Source organism: Brassica oleracea, chromosome C7, assembly GCF_000695525.1.
Source record: "Brassica oleracea var. oleracea cultivar TO1000 chromosome C7, BOL, whole genome shotgun sequence".
Classification (NCBI taxonomy): Eukaryota; Viridiplantae; Streptophyta; class Magnoliopsida; order Brassicales; family Brassicaceae; genus Brassica; species Brassica oleracea.
Genome location: NC_027754.1, coordinates 34,465,943 through 34,486,419, shown reverse-complemented (window position 1 = coordinate 34,486,419; position 20,477 = coordinate 34,465,943). Strand labels below are relative to the sequence as shown.

Genomic DNA, 20,477 nt, shown 5'->3' with positions numbered 1-20,477 from the left:
TTTATGTTGTATGTTTACATATATTTATTATTTTCAAAATTATATATTATGTTTTTTTTGTTTTTTTTTATAAAACGGTAATGTTACATTATGTAGATAAGCCGTATTTTTTTAAAGTGAAAAATGGTAATTTTACATATGTTTAATGTAGTATTTCCATTTTTATGTTGTATGTTTACATATTATTGGCATTTTTAAATGTAAAATGGTAATCTTACATATGTTTAATGTAGTATTTCCATTTTTATGTTGTATGTTTACATATATTTATTATTTTCAAAATTATATATTATGTTTTTTTTGTTTTTTTTTATAAAACGGTAATGTTACATTATGTAGATAAGCCGTATTTTTTTAAAGTGAAAAATGGTAATTTTACATATGTTTAATGTAGTTTTTTCATTTTTCATGTTGTATGTTTACATATTATTTATAATTTTCGAAAATTAGTAATATTAAAATGTAAAACTATATTTTATGCCACGTGTCATCTTTCGGGAGAAGTTTTTGTCGCTGATGTGGACGGTCTATGGAGCCTCAAAAGGTTCCTTTTATTAGTATAGATTATAGTGAGAAGAAGAATCACAAGCAAACAATATTTGCTCTGAAGAAAGCCAAAACTTTGTGAAATTTTTACACTTACATGTACTTTTTTTCTTCTTCCGTATCACTTAGATATACTTCTCTCATGTCCAATACTTTATTAGATTCAAATGACTCAACTACCCCTAAAAATACAAACTAGCTTAGTTACCTTTTTAACTCATATTTCTTTTTATTTTATTTCTTTTACTTAGCCCCACCATAACCCACCAACTCATCTCTCTCTTCTTCAGAATCCTAATGTGCTTCCGCCGCAACTCAAGAATCAAACCTTCTCCACCACCTAGTTAATCTCAGATCAGCGATTCTTTCCTTCTCTCATTGCAGGACATGTAACGTCGTTGCATCTTTTCTCCGTCTAGATGAAGCACAAAAGCCGCCCTCAATTTGCTTCAATCTTCAAGAATCACCGCCGTTAAGATATCATCTTAAGGCTACACTCTCCACCTTCTCGCCGTAATAGAACTCCTTCTTGACGTTTTGCTCCAACTTGCTCAATGTAATGCCATCACGGAACGGGACCATGCGAGACATCTGCGTTTTGTCTACGACAAAATCCCAGTTTCCTTCGTCTCGGCAGATCCATTCACCTGCCATAACCATACAATGCTCATCTATCTCTTGACCACAAGTAATTAATCATACAATGCTTGTCCATCTCTTGACCACGAGAAACTTGCGAGACATCTGCGTTTTGTCTACGACAAAATCCCAGTTTCCTTCGTCTCGACAGACCCATTCACCTGCCATGACCATATAATGCTCGGCTATCTCTTGACCACAAGTAATTAACCATACAATGTTTGTCCATCTCTTGACCACAAGAAACTAACTAATCATTACTCTCTCACTTTAACATTAACTAGAAAGAAAATCTTTATCCGTGAGAAAAGACATTTTAGGGAGAAAAAAAACAAAAACAAGTTTAATAGTACATCCCCAGTATAAAGTGCTTAAAGATGTAAAGGACCCAACACAAAGTACCATTTTATATGTAACTCTCTTTGTAGATAGAAATTTATTTGGTTAACCAGTAAATGTGAACTCTTTTCGTACACCAAATTTGGCTCTACAGTTTGTTACTTGGTTCCTCATCGTTGCTTTTCACGTTAATTTTCTCTATCAAGCCATCAAACGACAGTGTTTATTCATACGATGGAAACAAATCTCTTTCTTGGAAATGTTTTAGACCAACCCCACTGACATGGTTCTAAAAAACGCCTAGGTTTTAACTGAATTCGATTGAAAACAAGTGGTGTTCAAACCTCCAGTCACTACATAATCCGACAAAACTTGTTCTGTTTAAAGAACTAGTATAAAGAAAAATTCATAGAGAATATGATAGTAAAGAGATTATTGAAGAAGCCATCATGTTTACTCGTCATCTTCGTCCTCATCACCGTCATCCCCACCAATAGCAGAGTTCAAAGCCTTCACTCGCTGGATCAGACTAGCCTTCCTCTCATCATAAGTCAGTTTCTTCGGGTTGTACCTGTTATCATCATCACCCAGAATCATATTTTCAGGCTTTCTGATACAGCAAAAAACACCACACAATCCCTAGATTCCATCTGTGATGATTCTTTTACCTCTTGTGCTCCTTAGGAGCCTCTTTGTCAGACTTCTTGATTGATGGATCAGCCCTAATTGCTGCGTGTACGTTCTTGTACATCTCTTCCATGCTTTCAGGTGCAAGATCCTTCTTCAAGTAGTTGCTGAAATGACTCTGGTACTTCTCTGGCTCATCCTCCATCAACAGCTGCACATCGTAATAATACGACTTGGATAAGGACATCTCACAAACAATGAAGAAATGAGCTGATTCACAAGAAATGATGTTAAGAAGAAATACCTTCATGTAATCAGCAACGTGACCACCATATATGTATCTCCGGTGAACTTCAGCATCAAGGTTTTTTCCTTCCTTGTTGAACCCAGCGAAACGCTTGTCACTGTGTGGGATGTCAAGTCCACCATCCAAAGCACCCTAGAACAGATAACATAAACTCACACCCATTAATTCAATATCAGATTTGTGTAATCCCCTCACAGGGTAAGCTGAATCTTTACATATAAGGTTTAGATAAGTACCTTGAGGGCACCAAACACACGGTTTCCGGTTGTGGTCATAACAAGTCCAACATCGAGAAGAGCACGTAATGGCCTTCTGGTGTCAGTCGGCTCAACAGAGTAGCCTTCTCCAGTGGCCTATACAAATATAAAAAATGGTTCATCAGTTAACTCTAATCCAAACAGGGGTGAAGAAGTAAGCACAAAACAATAGCTATATATGCACTTAATATAAGTCGTACCTCAGCATTGCCCTCGTACTCAGCATCCATCTCAAGCATCTGAAGGACACGGCGGGCCAAAAGGAGACCGGTGCAATAAGCTGAAACAGAGTAACATAAGATTCATAAGCAAATTGTCTAAATAACGATAGACGATTATCAAGAAGCTAGAAAAGGTTAATTTTAATACCTGCAGCATAGTTTGTAAGACCAGCTTTAAGGCCATAACGAGGAAGCTCATGCGCATAGGCAGATGCAAGAACAATGTCACCGGTGATAGTGGCAGACACTATTTGAGCAACGATGTCCTTGTTGGTCTATTATCACATGCAAACGATCAAGAACCTAAGTTAAGAGACACAACAGAAAGAAACAGAACTGACATGGACAGAGAAGTCAAACGATACTTACAAATCTGACAACATAGCGATACTTGGGAGTGTTATACTTATTCTTGTCCTGATTGATCAGACGGATCCTTGCGCGGTAATCAGTCTTTCCATCTAAGAAAGAGATAACAAATCAGATAAATCAAATCTTGTTTCGCAAGTAAGGATTACAAGATAGTTAGGTAACATACCACGCCTTCTCCTGAACTTGACTTGGTACCTCTTGAAGTAAGCCTGCTTCTTCTGTGGTTTCACGAACACCTAAAAAAGTAACGCAGTAGAAAAAAAATAAGGATCAATCAAAGCAAATGATGGCTCGCAGATCATGTATCCACATTAGCTAGAGATATGATAAAACATCCATGAACTAGCTCGAAACCAAACATTATGTGAAAATAACTACATTTTTACTGGTACAATCTAGCTGACATTCGCATACCGCGCGAAAACTCGAAGTTTAGGATGATGGCTAACAGACAGAGAGAAGAAGAACTCACCATGGCTGGATGATCAGTGGCCGCCGAACAATCGTTACGAGGCTTGGCAAGAAGAGATGATTAGAGAGAAATCGATATTAAAAGTACTAAAACCCTAGTGTATCATGTGATGTAAATCGACGGCCACGATTCGATGCTGTTACTCGGTGAACATTAAAACAAACTGCACGGTAACGCAGATTAATTTTGGGTCCAAATGTCTAACTCGCTAAAAGCCCACATTTCCATCGGTAATTATAATCATTAATGCATACATGGTAGAAGAGTATTAAAATTTAGTTGTCAAAATTATTGTTTATCTAGATAAAAACATGTGTTCAAAAAAAAAAAATCTAGATAAAAACATATTTATTTTTTGGTAAAATAAAAAAAGGAATTTGCATCACATAGCCTAAAACAAAACTTTAATTAGTTATATGGAAATCTACTGTACCACTTTTGTAAATCCCAAATGTATCCCTATAAAAACTAAAAATCTCTTGCTTTTTGCCGCAAAAACTTTACGAGTTTTTGTTTCCTCTTCTCAATTCACAGACATTTTCTTTGATAAAGACAAGATGATGATGGTGAAGGAAGGAGAAGACGACGAGGGTGTGTTAGGTTACAAGGTAAGGTCGTCGGGTGCGGTGCGTGGACTCATTCCTGAACGGTAGGAAAAACGAGGAGCACATGGTTCTCGACCGTTTTCAATCGGAGCGAGAGGCTTCGGCCTCCTCTGTCTTCTTCCAATCCTTGTAACCTAGCTACTGTCGTTTCTCCGGTTCGACCACTGTTCCGTTTTGCCCTACGGGGATTAATTTGGTAAATCATATCATTAAATAACCAACTCTCCAAATACTTTCAAAAACTGCATAGATACCTAATTACCATAGTTTTTTTGTATATTAAGTTAAATGAGTCAATAAAAAACATATACCCGCTCTTTTTTTTTTGCCAGCACGTGTATCCTCTCTATTTTACATGTTTTACAGAAATGTTTAAAAAAGTTAAATATTTTTAATTTTATAGGTAAAGTCATTGCAATTTTTTCTCATTTATCTTTATGCTATATAAAACTAAAGTAGTAAATTAGTAATAAATAAAATAAGTTTTTTTACTTACAATATATAGCCGAATTATCAAACATAAATTAGGATATAAAATCCAAAAAAATTTACAACAAACTTATAACAGAGTGGTTAGATATGAATCTTATACACCATCATCAAACCTGAAAACTACCTATGGTATTTACAAACCGAACGTGAATTTAAATCCAAATGTCTACCCTTGGTTTTTAGATTCAAACAAACCAAACTGAATGAAAATCTAAATACAAATATCTACCCTTGGTTTTTTCGATTCAAACAAACCAAACTGAATGTGAATTTAAATCAAAATGTCCACCTCTACTATGAGTGTGATTGGTACTTGTTATAGCTGCTGTCCACATCTTTATTTATTTCCAAAGCACCAAATTCACGACAATCAAGCTTTAATAATTTTTTAACATCACAACTCTTAAAATAACATACAGCCTCTACAGCCAAATATCCACATCAATTCTTTTGGGATTTCCATAATAAACGAATATATAATCATTTAAGTTTCATTTTATAAGCAATAAATCACTGTTTTGAGCTTACATAATAATTTTATAAAGAAAAACCATTGTGTACTATTAACTTATTTTTTTGAAATGATATAACCTATTGAATTTTTTTGGAATTACATTCTATTTCTTCAATAAAATAATATGACTGATTATTATTTTAAAATCTTGTCTAATATATGTATATTATATTAATCTATAATTATTTAATTATGTTTTCATATTTTAAGAGTGAAATTAAAATTCTACAGCCGAAATTCTACATGAATAAAATCTAAAACCACAGCAAAAAAATCTATAGATTTTTATCTACAACAAAAATTTAAAGCTACAGTTGGTACCGATTAGACCTTATGTGAGCTTACTTCAAGGTCTTTGTGGAGATCATTATATAAAAACAAATGCCAATGAAAAGAAGAAGAAGAAGATCCCAAACCTTTTGATCATCTTTAGGCGATGATAAGGATATGAGCGTTAAATCAACCAAGAGTAGAGAGCCTGAGATAAGTTTCTCCAAATTGGCCTTATTGAGATACATAACTTGTTCTAAGTGGAGGATCTTAAGACAAGGCAAGGAAACAAACTCAGTTTTAACTAAGGTGACCCAACGGAGTCGTAAGTGCACAAGTGTCTTACAAGTATAGATGCTCAGTGGTAGCACCGTAATACTTGAAAGTGCAGTAGTACGAATATCAAGATGCTGAATATTGCGCATGGTCGGAGAGTCATCAATCCATGGGTTAGGAAAAGAGGGATAACCATCATGACCCCATCCAGAGATATGTAAACTGAGTTTCCGTATCAATGACCCCCTCTGGAGATCAAAAAAACTGTTAGCAAAACTAAAAAACCCACTGAGATTCTCGAATTCTTCGGAGTTTAAGTCCAATCCAGGAACCTGTTGCCAAATATTTTTCCATCTCTTGGACAGAACACTTGTTTTGACAGCATCCTTAGTTGAAATATGACAAAGTATGTCACATATCAAAGCATCCAGTAATTGGCTTATGATTATCCTATCTTCTTGAGATCCTGTCAAACTCTTTATGACCACCATTTATCTCTCTTTAGCAACTAAAACAAAAACAAACAAACATCAAAATACGGATTTGAATCAAGAACGATACGCAACCTAATTAATATAGCCAAGTAAGTATGGACTCGTTATCAAAATTGTTATATTGTCATCATCAAAAGTATTAACTGAAACAGATGAAAACATGAGAAACCGGGCAAAGCCGGATCTGAGATTTAGGGGAGGAATTATAAACATTTCGTAAGAACTTTAATTTTTTCATAATTTAAAAGCCTATATGTTATATATATGAACTCTAAAAATTTTAGGGGCCAAAACAAATGATTCACTTTACTGTGTCCATATCCGACCAAAAAACAAAAAGAACATCAAACTCCACCAGGAAAAAAGAATGAAAAGACTGATCAGTGGGAGAAACAAAGTATTAACTGAATCAGATGAAAACTTGACGCAATTTGTTCCTAGTTCATAACATGTAGCAATCATAAAAGCCAAAAAGAACAACAAACTCCATCGGAAAAAGATGAACTGTAAAAGAAGAAGACAAAACACCTGATTTTTTTTTTTTTGTAACTGAACACCTGATTTTTGCCGTCAGAATCTCTATAACCACACTATAATGCAAATTTAACTCCACGGTCAATCTTTTTCCCTCTAAAAGATTATTTCTTTGAAATGTGTATATACATAATATATATATGACACTAAGAGCAACAATGCAATATATATTAAAAAATACAATGCAACATATCTAATAGATATCCTATAAATTAACAAAAAAAATATAATAATTTCGGATAAAAAAGGAAAAGTATTCCAAATGAAAAATATCAAGATACTCATGAAATGTTTTGGTGACATGTGTTTATGCATAAATGCTTTACACTTTTAAATATTAAATTTTAATCAATTAACTAAATTTTGTACTTTTTCAAAAAAAAACTAAATTTTGTAGAAATCCTACTATATATCAATTTTCTTAAGTGTCAACAATATGTGAAGTTTAAGAAAAAATGTTATAATTTGATTGGTCAGTGATATTTTTTTATTTCAACCAAATCTAAAAGAGGCAATCCTAGAACAATTAATATCAGTTCTCAAACAATCCTTGTAACATTACACATATTCTTGCAATTATGGAATGTTTATATAATGATTCATCATTTTTTTCATTAATCATTTATTTATAATCTATATAGTATATTTAAAAAAGTAATTGCTGAGGCAAATATAATATTTCTATTATAAATCATCGCTAAAATATTTTTATTTTTCTATATAAGATATACGTATATAAAAACATTATAAAAACAGTTACTGCATTAATTATTTTTTATACTTTTATCTGTATAGTAATATTTATAGTTTTTGATCAAAAGTCCACTTTTGGTGTAATTTGTTTAGAAATTAAAAATATCAATATTGTATACCTTATAAACTTAATATTTGTAGGAATATAATTTGTATTTTAAAATTTTGGATACAGATTCAATTCTTGTTCGGTTCTGTTTTTTTTTTGTTCCAAAAATAGGATCCGTTTGGTTACTAATGAAATTCGATTTAGTTTGGTTTCTCTTTTTTTTTATTTGGTATGATTCGATTCCGGATAAATGTGCTTAATACTATACACTGTCTTATATAAAAATTGATATAAAAGAATTAATTTAATTATAAAAAACAGTACTTTCAAAACTCGAATCAAAATGATTTACAAGAGTATCAAAATTACTGTTTATTAAATTTGCAATATTATTTTGTAAGATTTGAGCTATGGGGGAGGTGGTAACCCGGACGGGATTCCGCCGGTCAGTGATTTCGAGGACCTGTTCCAGGCGCTACAGGGCTGAGCTCAAGTCCTAAAAGAATGACAAACAACAATGAATAAATAAATTAATTATTTGGCAGCTCTCCCCACTCGTCTCCTTCAACTACACGAAAAGGAGAGGTCAAAACTAGCCGTTGCCATTATTTCTTTAATCGAAACAGCCGCTCCTTCCCTAATCCCCTTCATCTTTCCTCTTTCTCCACTCTCACTCACCTCGAACATTCCCGATCTCTCTCTCTCTCTCTCTCTCTCCCTGAGCTGCTCATGGCGACCTGCATCAGAAAACCACCATCCAATCCCGAACCCCAGCTTCAAACTCCTCGCGCCAGATCTCCTCTCTCCGAGAATCTCTCTCCATCCACCATCACCTTCCCGCGATCCCCTCTCTCCTTCATCTCTCCTCACAGCTTGTCTCCCTTGAAGCTGAGCTCCCCTAAGCTCGTAACCCCCACTTCTCTTCGTGCTGATGATGACGACGACGAGGATGACATGAGTATTTCATCGGGTTCTGACGCCGTAGGAGTAGGAGGAGGAGTTAACGAACTGCTCTCCGATTACGATCTCGATGATGACGAGGTTGTGAGGCGTTATTACGACGAAGAAGAAGTGTTTGGGCCAACAAAGCCCAGCTCGAAATTGAACAGAGGGGCGTTGAATGATAAGAATCTGAGAATCGAAGTTCCGATTGCGAACAGAAGAGTCACTGACGGTGAATCGAGGCTCCGGAGATTCGCCATGGCGAATTCGACTCCGGGTAGCTATCTCCGCGATGAGAGGCCGCATACTCTGAGCTCCAAGGTAACATTTGATCTCGCTGAAGTTTTTGGATTGAGTAATTTTACAGATGTATTGCTAAATTTGGGAACAAAATGTTGAATTAGGGTTCGGTGTATTGGGACAGTAATGAAGATATGGGGACCCCAAGTGCACCGCCTATAATGGATATTGGAGAAGATGATAACATCGTGGAGTTGGAAAAAGAAATTGAGCAGATTGAAGACGAGATTTGCAGAGAAGCAGGAGTTGAGAGTCATCATCAACAAGTAAACATTGGATGCATAGCTGGTGATACTGTTTCTCATTTGTATCCAGAATTTAGTGGAAGGTATGCATCGAGCTTTCTATTTTTGTTCTGCGGAGAAGTCTTGATGTGTTAGTAAATGTGATCATGGTTTGGTGCAGTGTGAGGGAGACTCAAACTGAGGAAGCTGAGCAAATCGAGGACATCAGCTCTGATCAATTAAATTGCCATAGTATCAGGTTAACTACTTTTTTTCACAACTTAGAATGAAAGAGGTTTGAAATGAGGAATTGCGGAGCTTTATTGTGGTTGCTTACAAAATGTTTTTTCATTTTCTAATTTTCCGGCAGCGGTCAATATGCTTGGCAAAGTCTTCTGGCATATGATGCTTGCGTAAGACTGTGCTTGTATGCGTGGTCAAGGGGTTCTTCTGAGGCACCTGAGTTTCTGCGTGATGAATGTCGTCTTCTCCGTGGTGCATTTGGGTAAGACATGTGTTTCTTTATGGTTTTCAAGACATGACTTGTTTGTTGTATATTGAATTATTTAATCACTCTATTGTATGTGTTGTTATAGGTTGCATAAGTTTCTCTTGCAACCTCGGGGTGTTCGGTCAACTGAAGAAAGCAAAAATGTGAAAGTAGAGCAAAAGACACCTTTGAAGTCTAAGAACGTGGTGAGAAAGTTGAGGGTGGAAGGTAACACTCTTCTTCTTTTGATGAGCTAAAACTGAAATGCAAAAATAAGTTTTTATATGCCTGACATGAATCAGATATTGATTATACCTCTTCAATTTTGTTTGTAGTAAAGAGACTTCGATTGATACCACAACGCAAACTTAGAGGCATAGATTCGCTGCGGAGTTTAATGAGCACCCCAATGGGGGCAGAGTATTGCCGGCAAGTTTCATCACTTGTGAAGACTGGGATGAGTTCTATCAAGACGGCTACACTTTCAGCAGTTTCAGAAGGTTTCCTTTTCTTACATGAAAAACTAAACATTTATCAAACCATTTGAATGATATTTGGTTGTTAACTTAACTTGTCTCAGCCGATTGATCTGCGTCTGATATTGGCCAAACTTTTTACTAAATGGAAGATGATACCTCTATTGATATGTGATGACATGACTTAATCTTTGTGATTCTGCAGAACAATTCTCCTGCTACCTTCAGATGAAGAGCACAGCAGAAGGAGATCAAGTCCAACAAGGATCTTCCGTTTGTTTGCAATCAGGAACTGGAAGTTACCATGTCTTGTAAGCTATTCTCTTTCTTCTTGAAATCACTTGTAACTTTGCAAGCTGTTTGAATAAATGAAAGCTACAGAATTTAGTTTCATAGTTTTCCGCGTGAATGATTTACTCACAACTCCTCCTTCAGCTTTCCCGAGCCTGAAGGCGACGCTCTTCTGATAGAAGTTCATGATAAGAAAAAATCAGTTCAAGGAAAAGTAACAATTCCAATGGCATCCTTAACTGATAATCCGGTAAATATGCCTTTAGGGGTCTTCCTCCCTGCGTTAAATATCTTCCATTTTGCTTTGAGAATATGTTATAGTATTTTCAAATATTTAGATATACTGAAGAAAACTCTACATTTGTTCAGAATGAAAATGTAAGATGGTGGCCAATATACCATGGTGAACAAGACTGTGTTGGCAAGATCCAGCTCTTCCTTGGTAGCACGACCTCATCCGATGAAGACTGTCACATAAAGGTATGGCCTTTCTCCAAAAAATCTCAGATTATCTATGTTTTGTTCTGTGAGATAATGAGATAATGCCTCACTAATGTTTTGCATTTTTTCTGTTATAGAGTGCTCCTGTTGTTGAGACACTAGCATACGATTTGTTACTAGAAGCTGCCACACGTGCCCAAAGATTTCATGCTCAAAACTTAAGACTAAATGGGTCTTGGAAATGGTTGCTGAGTGAATTCGCAGAATACTATGGAGTTTCCGATTCATATACCAAGTTAAGGTAATCATAAATTTATTTGGCTATACTGTCTCGTATCTATTTAGCTCAAAATCTACTAACTCAAATATACTTCACCATACATTGCAGATATCTCTCACATGTAATGAATGTGGCAACTCCTACTAAAACATGCTTACAACTTGTGCATGAGTTACTAGTGCCCATCCTAAGCGCTCGAAGTGACAAGAGCTTGACCAGGCAGGAGGTAGTTCCCGTTTTCTTTTGCAAATTGAAAAGGCTGATGCTACTAGCTCTTGAAAAAATCCGAGCTATCACGTTTTAGTTTTAAATCTGCTTGTTTAATTATCTTCGTGACTACTAGTTATTGACGAATTTTCTGTTCTTGCAGAAAAGTATGTTAATGGATTGTGAAATAGAGATAGAAAAACTCTTGGCAAATGTTTTTGAGAATTACAAGTCATTAGATGAAAGCTGCCCTTCAGGGTTGGCACACATATCTGGTCCGGTGCAAGAATCAGCTTCAACAGCACTTGCTCCAGCTGTTCAGATTTTCTGCCTCCTTCATGATATATTGTCTCCTGAAGGACAAGAAATTTTGAAGAATTACCTTAAGGTAAGCGCATACGGACCTTAAGACTATGATGTTCACGATATTCTTGATCTAATGAAAAACCTATTGCAGACAGCAGCAAAGAAGAGGTGCAGGAACCACATGGCTGAGACCGATGAGTATGTTTCCTCCAACTCTGAAGGTTTTCTTTTGGACTCGGTCACAATTTCTACAGCCTACCATAAAATGAAGAATCTCTGTCTAAACATAAGCAGCGAAATAGAGACTGACATAAAGATTACCAATGAGCATGTACTCCCAAGGTAAATGATCATGTCATCTTGAGATTATCTCCGAGTCTTGATATTGATTTGGTCTTATTTTATCATATACCTTGTTATATCATTCAAGCTCAATCGACCTATCAAATATAGCCGCTGCCGTATACAGTACGCTGCTATGTAACCGGCTCAGAGCATTTCTGTCAGCAGTACCACCATCTTGTCCACAGCCTCATGTCAATGAGCTTCTGATAGCAGTTTCCGATTTCGAAAGGAGCCTCGATTCATGGGGCATCAGGTTTGAAATTAGCTTCTTGGGATCAAAATATGATGGCACCAAACTCATTCATTCTCGCTAACTATTTATTTTATTTTACTCAGTCCAGTACAGGGTGGTATAGACTCTAGGGGATTATTCCATAACTACATAATGGTTTGGATACATGATATGGAACTCAGGCTACTTGACCGGTGCAAAGCAGAAAAGGTACTATCTCTGATCATGTTGGGTTGTTCCTTAAAATAATAAAGCCTATCATTTGACTGTAATAAGATACAATGGCTTGTCTTGGCAGGTTCCTTGGTCTGGTGTAATAACAAATCACTCAACATCACCGTTTGCTGAGGACATGTATGAGAGGATAAAAGATTCTCTTATGGAGTATGAAGTGGTGATTAGTAGATGGCCACAATACACATTGATTTTGGAAAACGTGAGCTATAAAGTTACAAGTTTGCAGCTTACTGAATTTACAAAGACTAACTTGGCTTCACTTTTTTTCATGTACTTTTAGACTGCCTCAATCGTAGAGAGAGCCATTGTTAAATCTCTTGAGAAACAATACAGTGATATATTGACTCCTTTGAAAGACAGCATTCCAAAGAGGCTAAATATGCATGTCCAGAAGCTGACAAGAAGGCAATCATCAGCTCTCTACTCTGTTCCAACTCAAGTAAGAGCCACCCGTTGAGCATGTTTGTTATAAATTTTGTTACCTTTCTAAGGAATTGAACTGAACATCACTGTGCCACTCTACCTCTCGTTGAATGCAGCTGGGAACTTTTGTCAACACCATAAAGAGAATTCTTGATGTTCTACATCAGAGAGTTGAGGATATTTTGAGACAATGGGCTTCGTGTCTTCCTGTGGTTGAGGATAAGAAATCACTCTTTGGGGAGCAGATGAATGTCATCACTGTCTTGCTCAGGACAAAATACAGAAACTACATGCAGGCCGCGGTGGATAAACTTGTCAGCAACGTAAGTTATTTAACGCCTCACATTTTCTACCTGCATTCGAATCCATGCATGTTTTGACATTCTCTGTGTGTGTGGTGATGTTACAGACGCAATCAAACAAGACCACAAGGCTGAAGAGGATCTTAGAGGAGATAAGAGAAAATGAGAGAGAAGTCGAAGTCCGCGAGCGTATGAGGATGTTATGCTCACAAATCACAGACTCAATCTCAAACATGCACGATGTCTTCACAAGTCAGATATTTGTGGCTTCATGCCGTCTCTTCTGGGATAGAATGGCACAGGTGGTGTTGAAGTTTCTTGAGGGAAGAAAGGAGAATGAAGTAGGCTACAAAGGCTCTTACTATGCTCTTGGGGTAATCAATGAAAACTTTTAAGCACTACACTGTATAATAGACAAAATCTTTTTAGGTGTTGAGATTGAGTTGTGATCAAAATGTGTGCAGATAGTGGAAGACACGTTCGCATCAGAGATGCAGAGGCTGCAAGGGAACTCGCTACAGGAGAAAGATATGGAGGCTCCTCGTTCAGTGATTGAGGCTCGTTCCATTCTCTCTAGAGACACGACCAATCACTCTTCTTACTTCTATGTCTAGTCCATTGTCCAATATACACAGAATCTCATTCTTTTTCCATTCATTTGTTTTGATAATATCGTACATATATATTAAAAATCTATTCAACAAATCTTAAATGGTCAATAACGATTCTATTATTCATTTTCTTTTTCAATAAAGAAGCTGCATGCATATAAGCCTACAAGAAGAAAGTATTTCTTGTACCGTACATAACCAAGCGTATTGGGAGAGGAAAGATCTCAACTTCTTAGTCATTGCTCCTCACTTTAGGGTATCTTTTGCTGTAGCTTCTCAAACTATGAATCAAAGGGGAGAAAAATGAATCGGTTACATAGTGTATCTGGAAAAAGAATTGTTGTGCAACATACCTTTGCTATTGAAGTGACCTAACAGGATCCTCTGCTTCCGAGCTTTATCACGCTAGATATCTCATGAACCAGTGAGGCTTTTGTGTAGCCACGATGTACCCAGTTGTCAACCCAAGGATGAGTCCGGGTACGAAGACTATGGCAGCTGCAGTCCAGCTCAGTACTCTTACTTCCTCTGGTTCTGGCTCTTGTAATTGCTCTCCACAACGTTCACTTAGTGGAAGACCACAGAGTCCTAGATTACCTTCAAAAGGCAAAGCAGATTGAGCCTGAAACTGTGCTCGTTTTGCCGGTATGAGGTATCAGACCGTGGAGCTCTGGTTCTGGGAAAGCTTGATGTAAGACAAACTAGTGAGATCCCGGAGAGAAGGTGGAATCTGGCCAAGTTGTGCGAAACTTGTTTTTGATCTGAATAGCCAAAAAAAAATATATTTTTTACCAAATCTCTATTTGACACTTATTTCATGTGTTATCGCATAATTTAAACGTAAGAAAAAGTTAATATTATTTATAGTTAAAACCCCAAAGTTTTGCTGAACTGTAGTTAAAACCCCAAAAGTAGACTGATGAGAAAACTGTAGAAGCAAAAGACTGATGATTTAAACACTGTAGTTTTGCTGAACTGTAGTTTAAACACACTTTCACTTGACGATTTCAAACTTCTCAGGCGAAGAGGAAACAAGAGACTGATGAGAAAACTGTAAAGGCAGAAGAAGAAGAAAATCAAGATGAGATCCAAGTCGTTTGCCGTTAGGTCTCGGCCGCATAGAGCTTCCCGCAACACTCTCGATCCCTATCCATCCCCCGCTCCTCTTCCGGTAACCCTAATTCTCCCTTCCCTCCTTCCGAATCGCAATTGGAGGTTATAATCAAAAGCTTGGTAGTTTCGTTGTAATCGCAACTCTTCCTTGTTGATCTCTCCTGCTAGCTCGTTCGTGAATTTGTTGTATTTGAGTGGTTGTAGAGATTGAATCCAGAATCTTCTATGTGAAAGTTAATTTGATGTATTGTGCATCGTTTCCTCTTACAGGGTGAAGCTAATGAAAGAGTTGCCTCTGGAGTGAGCACCAAACACTGTGTTAGTGGTGATGCTGAAAGAGTTCCTTTTGATGAAAGAGATGTGCCATCCAAGAAGCGTCATTGTCCTGGGACAAGTGAGACCACTAGAGGAGGAGGAGGAGGAGGATCGAACTTGGAAGCTTGTATTGTATGTGACCTTTCAGACGAGGGGGTATCTCGTTGTTCTGGGGCTGGCTGTATTCTTTGGTTTCACGGGGAGTGTTTGAATCCTGATTTGGGTAGTGGTGAGGATCTTGCAAAGACCTACTGCCCTTATTGCTGGTTCAGAGTTCTAATGATGAAAGACAAATCAGTGAGGGAGAAGACCGTTGGGGCGGAAAGCAAAGATCATTCAGTGGATAGAACCGACGTTGTGAGGGATCAAGAGTTAGGAGGAAAGAAGGATGTCTGTTCATCTGAAAAGGAACAGTTGCAAGTGGAGAAAGATTCTGATCGATCAAGAGAAGAGGAGATGCCCTTAACTGAAGAAAGGGGTTATCAACACCAAGAGGATACAGAAAAGTTTCAAGATGCTGAGGAAGACAAGGATGATGAAGAAACAACAAAAGATCAAACTACAGGTGGTGCAGGGGGAAAGGGAGATGTTTCAGGGGAAGAGCAAGACCAGAGCCAACAGAATGAGAAGCCAAGAAGAAGAAGACGGCAGTTAACTTATAGTGAAATCTCATCGGATGAATCAACAAACGAACGACATGGAGAAGGTGTAACTGAGCAGATAACTTCATCGGCTCAAGTAGTAACCTCCACGTCAGGGGCGATGAAGAATCAACAGAGAAAACATAGCTTGATCACCAAAGTGGCCGAGTCAAAGGCAGTGAGGTTGTTCCTTTTTTCTTCATTTACGTGAACATGAAGAGTATCTCATCTCATATCCACATTAAATAAAGAGAGTTACCTCATGGAATTTCAGGGACATGTCATCTTTCAAGACGGATCAGAGAAAGAGGCTATTTTGGACACCCGAAGAAGAAGAAATGCTCAAGGTTTTATAATAAACACTAGCAGTGATACCTTTTCTTGAATGGTTGTTGATATGTGTTGGCTTGGCTCTCTCAGGTGGGAGTGGAGAAGTTTTCAGCAGAAGCAAAGAAGAACATGCCATGGAGGAAAATTCTGGAAATGGGAGAGGATGTGTTCCACGAAACACGTACTCCTGCTGATCTCAAGGACAAATGGAGAAACAGGATGGGCGTAAGATCAGCGAAAAAGACAAACTAGACAAAACGCATTGATCCTGGCATTGGTATCAATATATCTAACTATCAGTGTCTCATATAAGAGATAAAGTCAGGCTTAGTGAAGAGTTTGCTGTATGTACAATAGTATTGACTTCGACTTATAGTCCTGTGTTCTTGAATGCCACTCTTTTCGGATAGACGAAGATCAACCTTTTTTTTTGTATAACTGCTTGTATGCTAGATGCTGAAGAAAGTTTAACTTAGAGAACTTATTTTAAATTAAGTTATTTCACAGGCGTTTACATCACGAAAGTCTGTCTTTGCCTGTTTATAGAAGAAATGAAAAAAAGGGAGCATATGTATGTGTTTAGATGAGAGTGCCGGTTGGGATTAAGGCGTCCTTGATAACGGTAACAATACCACTCTTTATGAAATATCCTTCGGTCTCTCTCGCTGCCTCTTGCACATTGTCACTGTTTATGATCTGTGCACCAAGTTCAGACCAAAACCTTTTAAAGACCAGGGCAGGTGTGAACAAAGATACGTGTATATGAACTTGGAAAGTGTGTTCCTAACCTTGACGTTGTCACCGATACGTGCGTTTTTGTCAATGATGGCTCTTTTGATGTGCGAGTTTTTCCCGATACCTATGGGTACACTCCCTTTCGCCGCTAGGAGGCTCTTCTCCGAAGCAGTCTAGGCAAAATACAATAACCACCATGATCAAAAAGGCTGATGTTATACAATAGTTTATCAAGTGGCTTGCAATACAGATGGGCCTGCAGCTGCATTTACCTCGTAGTAGTCAGCTCCCATTAGTAACGTATCTTCAATGATAGCACCTTCTGATATGCAGGAACGGAGTCCAACCACAGAGTGATGTATTTTGCAGTTCTACATCCAAAGTTTAAAAGATTTTGGCGTGATGTTGTAAAGAATATCGAAGAGACGCTATTTCATTTTACCTTGATAACGCAGCCCTCTCCGATGACACTATCTGTGACATCAGCATCGAGCATCTTAGACGGTGGTAGGTAACGTGGCTGTGTGTAGATTGGAGCAGAACGATCATAGAAACTGCATCAAGAGTTCAGAGAAGCTAAGATATCAATCATCCAAGATACAAACAATAGAGAGTATGAATAATCCAAATGGTAATGTACCTAAAATCAGGAACCGGTTTTTTGGTGATTCCGAGATTTGCGTTGTAGAATGCTTCTATAGTACCGATGTCTTCCCAATAGCCATCATATAGGTAAGCTTGCACCTGCAAAACAATCAGAATACAAACTAAATGTTATACACATGAACTCAAAGCTAACAAGTAGTGGACAAAGCACATACCCTTAGTCCAAGGGAAGTGGCACCAGGAATGACTTCGCTTCCAAAGTCGTTAGCTCCAGGGAACTTGTTCCGTAGTAGCTCAAGCATTACATCTTTGCTAACAACATAAATACCCATACTCGCAATGTAAGGCATCTCCTTGGCTCTCTTATCATCAAGACCCAGAATCGTTGTATCAACCTAGTAAAAGCCAATGAAATCAAAAAGTTTTATCTACAAGGTGGTTTCAAGATGGAAACAGGAAAATTAGCGTAACATTTTTGTTTTCATTATAAACCTTCATGGCCTTAAGCTGCTCCCCCTTTGGCTTTTCGGCAAATTCAACAATGCGTCCTTCCTCATCAATCTTCATCAACCCAAAAGCAGTGGCTCGCTCCTCGTCCATCGGTAACGCAGCCACCGTGATGTCAGCATCAGTCTCCCTATGCGCTTGAATAAACTTCTCATAGTCCATTCGATACAAATGATCCCCAGCAAGAATCAGATACTCAAGAACATTATGCTCCTCGAACAACCACAAGTACTGCCTCACCGCATCAGCCGTCCCCTACACAACAAACCCACCACATGTTAAATAAACACATTCAAAAAACTTCCGCAAGGCACAACAGAGGCCCTGAGATTTTGGGGCCGTAAACCATTTAGTAAAAATTTAAGTAGTTTGGGGGTCTAAAACTTGTTTTACAAATGTAAAAGTCTATTTGCATTTTAATTTTGGGGACCTGAGGCAAGGCGAATATTTCATCGGGCTTGGCCCAGGCCGGCCCTGCCTAGGCACAGGAACATGGATTTGATTATACCTGGAACCAGTTGGGGTTCTCAGGACTCTGTTGAGCGGCGAGGACTTCGACGAAGCCTTCGTTCTTGTAACCTCCCATGTTAGTGGCGTAGGCACGGGAGAGATGGCGGTTAAGAGAAGCGGAGTTGAACTGGGTGAGGACGTAGATCTTGTTGATGTTGCTGTTGAGGCAGTTGCTGACGGGGATGTCGATGAGCCTGTAGTTAGCGCCGAGGGGAACGGCAGGTTTGGCTCTCTTTTTGGTGAGAGGGTAGAGACGCGTTCCGGCGCCGCCTCCTAAGATGATCCCCAACACACTCTGCCAATAAAGATCAGATGAAACGACTCCGTATTAATCATTAGTTTAGCTGTAAAGATTCAAGTGTTCGTTTGGTTACTTATTAAAGAAACGATCAGATAAGGAAGACGAAAAACTCACCCTGCTCGCATCAGGATCGAGACAGGTCTGCGAATTCTGAGAATCGGAGACGGCCTTGGGGGACACGATCATCGGATTCCTCATTCGGCCGCGAGAAACAACGGATTCGCGGCGATGACGCCATTCGTCGGATAAAGATACAGAGGAGGAGAAAGAAAGAGGCCTCGTGGGAACCGCCTCGCACGAAGCAGCAGCGGGTGGTACCTTTAGAACTCCAGTTGCAGCTATAGACGCCATTGTAGTGTCTCTCTCTCTCTCTCTTTTGGCTATGAGTTTCTGAGAAATCAATAATTGAGATCAAATCTGGAAATGCTACAGGATCGAAGTGCTATAATAGCAGAATTTGGAGTGAGAGTCGGACTCTCTCTCTCTGCGGCTTTGTCTTGTTTATTAGTATTATTATGGGAAAAAGTGAAAAAAATTAGGTAGATATTATTTTCTGTTTTAGTTTGCGATGGGGTCTCGGGAACTGTTTAGCTTTTCGGCTTATAATTCCTTAACTTGAAATTACGTTAATGTTCTTTACGTCTTTTCCTGGCGAGTCAATAAACAATTATATATTTTAATGGTTTGAATATTCCATGTAAATCATAATTTTACTGGTCATGATTTTATAATTTTGAATATACTATTTATAATTTTTTTTTTTGTTTTCTATTAGATTATGATCTGATTATATCAATGATTGATTGGATTTAGCTACATGTAACAATGATATATTCAGACAATAGTTCTGTGATACAACTTTCCATGCACTGTAGAATATGTTTAACAGCCATACACAATAATACATAATGGATATGGATTTTTGCAACAAGAAATCACCACAAACTGTTACTGTTGATTTCAGTGGATTAAAAAAATAGAAAGATATAATCTTATAAAAGTTTATAAATTATAAATATCAATTAAATTTAGTTTCAGTAACTTGGAACTATGTGTAAATCTTTTAGGGTTTGAATGGTAACCAAGGGAACGAAAAGGAACACTACATTCCTTAACGTTTCTCAAAAATGTTACCATTCATGAGGAATATTTTTTCCTCTTCATTCCTCATCATTCCCTTTTTTGTAGAGAATTATAATGCAAATTTGTTCCTTGTTAATTTTGATAAGGAACTCTCATTCCTCATCATTCCCAAATTTTTATTCCTATTCATTCTTTTCCTATTCATTCCTAATGTTCTTCGATGGTTACCAGTCACACCCTTAGTGATGTCAAAATCAATAACGGAAAAGCCTCTGGGCCAGTAAATTTTAAAAAGAATACGATTCTTAATAAAGTAGTAATGGGCCTTACGAGAGCCACTGGGGCAAATTGGTTACGAGCATAGAAAACTTTTGATGCGAGGGGGTTTTCGTTTGAAGCTCGTCAGGTACTACGGAACACAGGTTCCTGATGAAGTTGAACAACGAAACTGTATCGATCGTC

At 37.7% G+C, this 20,477-nt stretch overlaps 5 protein-coding genes and 1 long non-coding RNA gene across 6 annotated transcripts; 2 read left to right on the top strand and 4 right to left on the bottom strand.

The window, feature by feature from the left end:
- Positions 1-1,754: 1,754 nt before the first annotated feature.
- On the bottom strand, positions 1,755-3,915 carry LOC106303638 (60S ribosomal protein L5-2-like). Its single transcript, XM_013739933.1, has 9 exons — positions 3,781-3,915; positions 3,475-3,544; positions 3,306-3,397; positions 3,085-3,211; positions 2,916-2,995; positions 2,695-2,811; positions 2,456-2,590; positions 2,193-2,362; positions 1,755-2,095 (listed from the first exon to the last, which is right to left on the bottom strand). The coding sequence occupies exons 1-9, from the start codon at positions 3,781-3,783 to the stop codon at positions 1,978-1,980; spliced, it is 912 nt and encodes a 303-aa protein (XP_013595387.1). The 5' UTR covers positions 3,784-3,915; the 3' UTR covers positions 1,755-1,977.
- A 1,817-nt stretch (positions 3,916-5,732) lies between these two features.
- On the bottom strand, positions 5,733-6,428 carry LOC106303151 (F-box/FBD/LRR-repeat protein At1g51370-like). Its single transcript, XM_013739493.1, has one exon. It carries the CDS (start codon positions 6,426-6,428, stop codon positions 5,733-5,735), a length of 696 nt encoding a protein of 231 aa, XP_013594947.1.
- Positions 6,429-8,353: 1,925 nt separating this feature from the next.
- Positions 8,354-13,959, top strand: LOC106301640. Its single transcript, XM_013738091.1, has 20 exons — positions 8,354-9,030; positions 9,114-9,337; positions 9,415-9,492; positions 9,604-9,738; positions 9,830-9,951; positions 10,059-10,223; positions 10,405-10,510; positions 10,635-10,740; positions 10,860-10,970; positions 11,069-11,232; positions 11,320-11,437; positions 11,582-11,806; positions 11,876-12,066; positions 12,155-12,322; positions 12,406-12,511; positions 12,600-12,737; positions 12,819-12,977; positions 13,078-13,284; positions 13,371-13,637; positions 13,728-13,959. Exons 1-20 carry the CDS (start codon positions 8,497-8,499, stop codon positions 13,875-13,877), a joined length of 3,474 nt encoding a protein of 1,157 aa, XP_013593545.1. The 5' UTR covers positions 8,354-8,496; the 3' UTR covers positions 13,878-13,959.
- LOC106301641 lies at positions 13,945-14,649 on the bottom strand. Its single transcript, XR_001262268.1, has 2 exons — positions 14,228-14,649; positions 13,945-14,155 (listed from the first exon to the last, which is right to left on the bottom strand). It is a non-coding gene; the product is annotated as an uncharacterized LOC106301641 (long non-coding RNA).
- Positions 14,650-14,803: 154 nt separating this feature from the next.
- Positions 14,804-16,711, top strand: LOC106306077. Its single transcript, XM_013742544.1, has 4 exons — positions 14,804-15,045; positions 15,258-16,126; positions 16,218-16,290; positions 16,364-16,711. Exons 1-4 carry the CDS (start codon positions 14,956-14,958, stop codon positions 16,523-16,525), a joined length of 1,194 nt encoding a protein of 397 aa, XP_013597998.1. The 5' UTR covers positions 14,804-14,955; the 3' UTR covers positions 16,526-16,711.
- A 16-nt stretch (positions 16,712-16,727) lies between these two features.
- On the bottom strand, positions 16,728-19,433 carry LOC106306075 (glucose-1-phosphate adenylyltransferase small subunit, chloroplastic). Its single transcript, XM_013742543.1, has 9 exons — positions 19,047-19,433; positions 18,630-18,926; positions 18,107-18,376; positions 17,830-18,009; positions 17,649-17,752; positions 17,451-17,562; positions 17,281-17,379; positions 17,062-17,181; positions 16,728-16,969 (listed from the first exon to the last, which is right to left on the bottom strand). Exons 1-9 carry the CDS (start codon positions 19,281-19,283, stop codon positions 16,853-16,855), a joined length of 1,536 nt encoding a protein of 511 aa, XP_013597997.1. The 5' UTR covers positions 19,284-19,433; the 3' UTR covers positions 16,728-16,852.
- Positions 19,434-20,477: the final 1,044 nt, after the last annotated feature.

What these genes read in the sequence shown, in the direction of transcription:
- LOC106303638 (XM_013739933.1), bottom strand. An exon ending in AGTACGAGGGCAATGCTGAG is followed by an intron (nt 2,812 to 2,915) that starts GTACGACTTATA and finishes ATATTTGTATAG; the next exon opens with GCCACTGGAGAAGGCTACTC. An exon ending in GCTCCTAAGGAGCACAAGAG is followed by an intron (nt 2,096 to 2,192) that starts GTAAAAGAATCA and finishes TGATGATAACAG; the next exon opens with GTACAACCCGAAGAAACTGA.
- LOC106303151 (XM_013739493.1), bottom strand. Translation starts at nt 6,428, where the DNA reads ATGGTGGTCATAAAGAGTTTGACAGGATCTCAAGAAGATAGGATAATC.
- LOC106306077 (XM_013742544.1), top strand. Translation starts at nt 14,956, where the DNA reads ATGAGATCCAAGTCGTTTGCCGTTAGGTCTCGGCCGCATAGAGCTTCC. An exon ending in GCCGAGTCAAAGGCAGTGAG is followed by an intron (nt 16,127 to 16,217) that starts GTTGTTCCTTTT and finishes ATGGAATTTCAG; the next exon opens with GGACATGTCATCTTTCAAGA. An exon ending in AAGAAGAAGAAATGCTCAAG is followed by an intron (nt 16,291 to 16,363) that starts GTTTTATAATAA and finishes TGGCTCTCTCAG; the next exon opens with GTGGGAGTGGAGAAGTTTTC.
- LOC106306075 (XM_013742543.1), bottom strand. Translation starts at nt 19,283, where the DNA reads ATGGCGTCTATAGCTGCAACTGGAGTTCTAAAGGTACCACCCGCTGCT. An exon ending in AGAACCCCAACTGGTTCCAG is followed by an intron (nt 18,377 to 18,629) that starts GTATAATCAAAT and finishes TTTGTTGTGTAG; the next exon opens with GGGACGGCTGATGCGGTGAG. An exon ending in CCACTTCCCTTGGACTAAGG is followed by an intron (nt 17,753 to 17,829) that starts GTATGTGCTTTG and finishes ATTGTTTTGCAG; the next exon opens with GTGCAAGCTTACCTATATGA.
- LOC106301640 (XM_013738091.1), top strand. Translation starts at nt 8,497, where the DNA reads ATGGCGACCTGCATCAGAAAACCACCATCCAATCCCGAACCCCAGCTT. An exon ending in CTTCTCCGTGGTGCATTTGG is followed by an intron (nt 9,739 to 9,829) that starts GTAAGACATGTG and finishes GTGTTGTTATAG; the next exon opens with GTTGCATAAGTTTCTCTTGC. An exon ending in ACCGGTGCAAAGCAGAAAAG is followed by an intron (nt 12,512 to 12,599) that starts GTACTATCTCTG and finishes TTGTCTTGGCAG; the next exon opens with GTTCCTTGGTCTGGTGTAAT.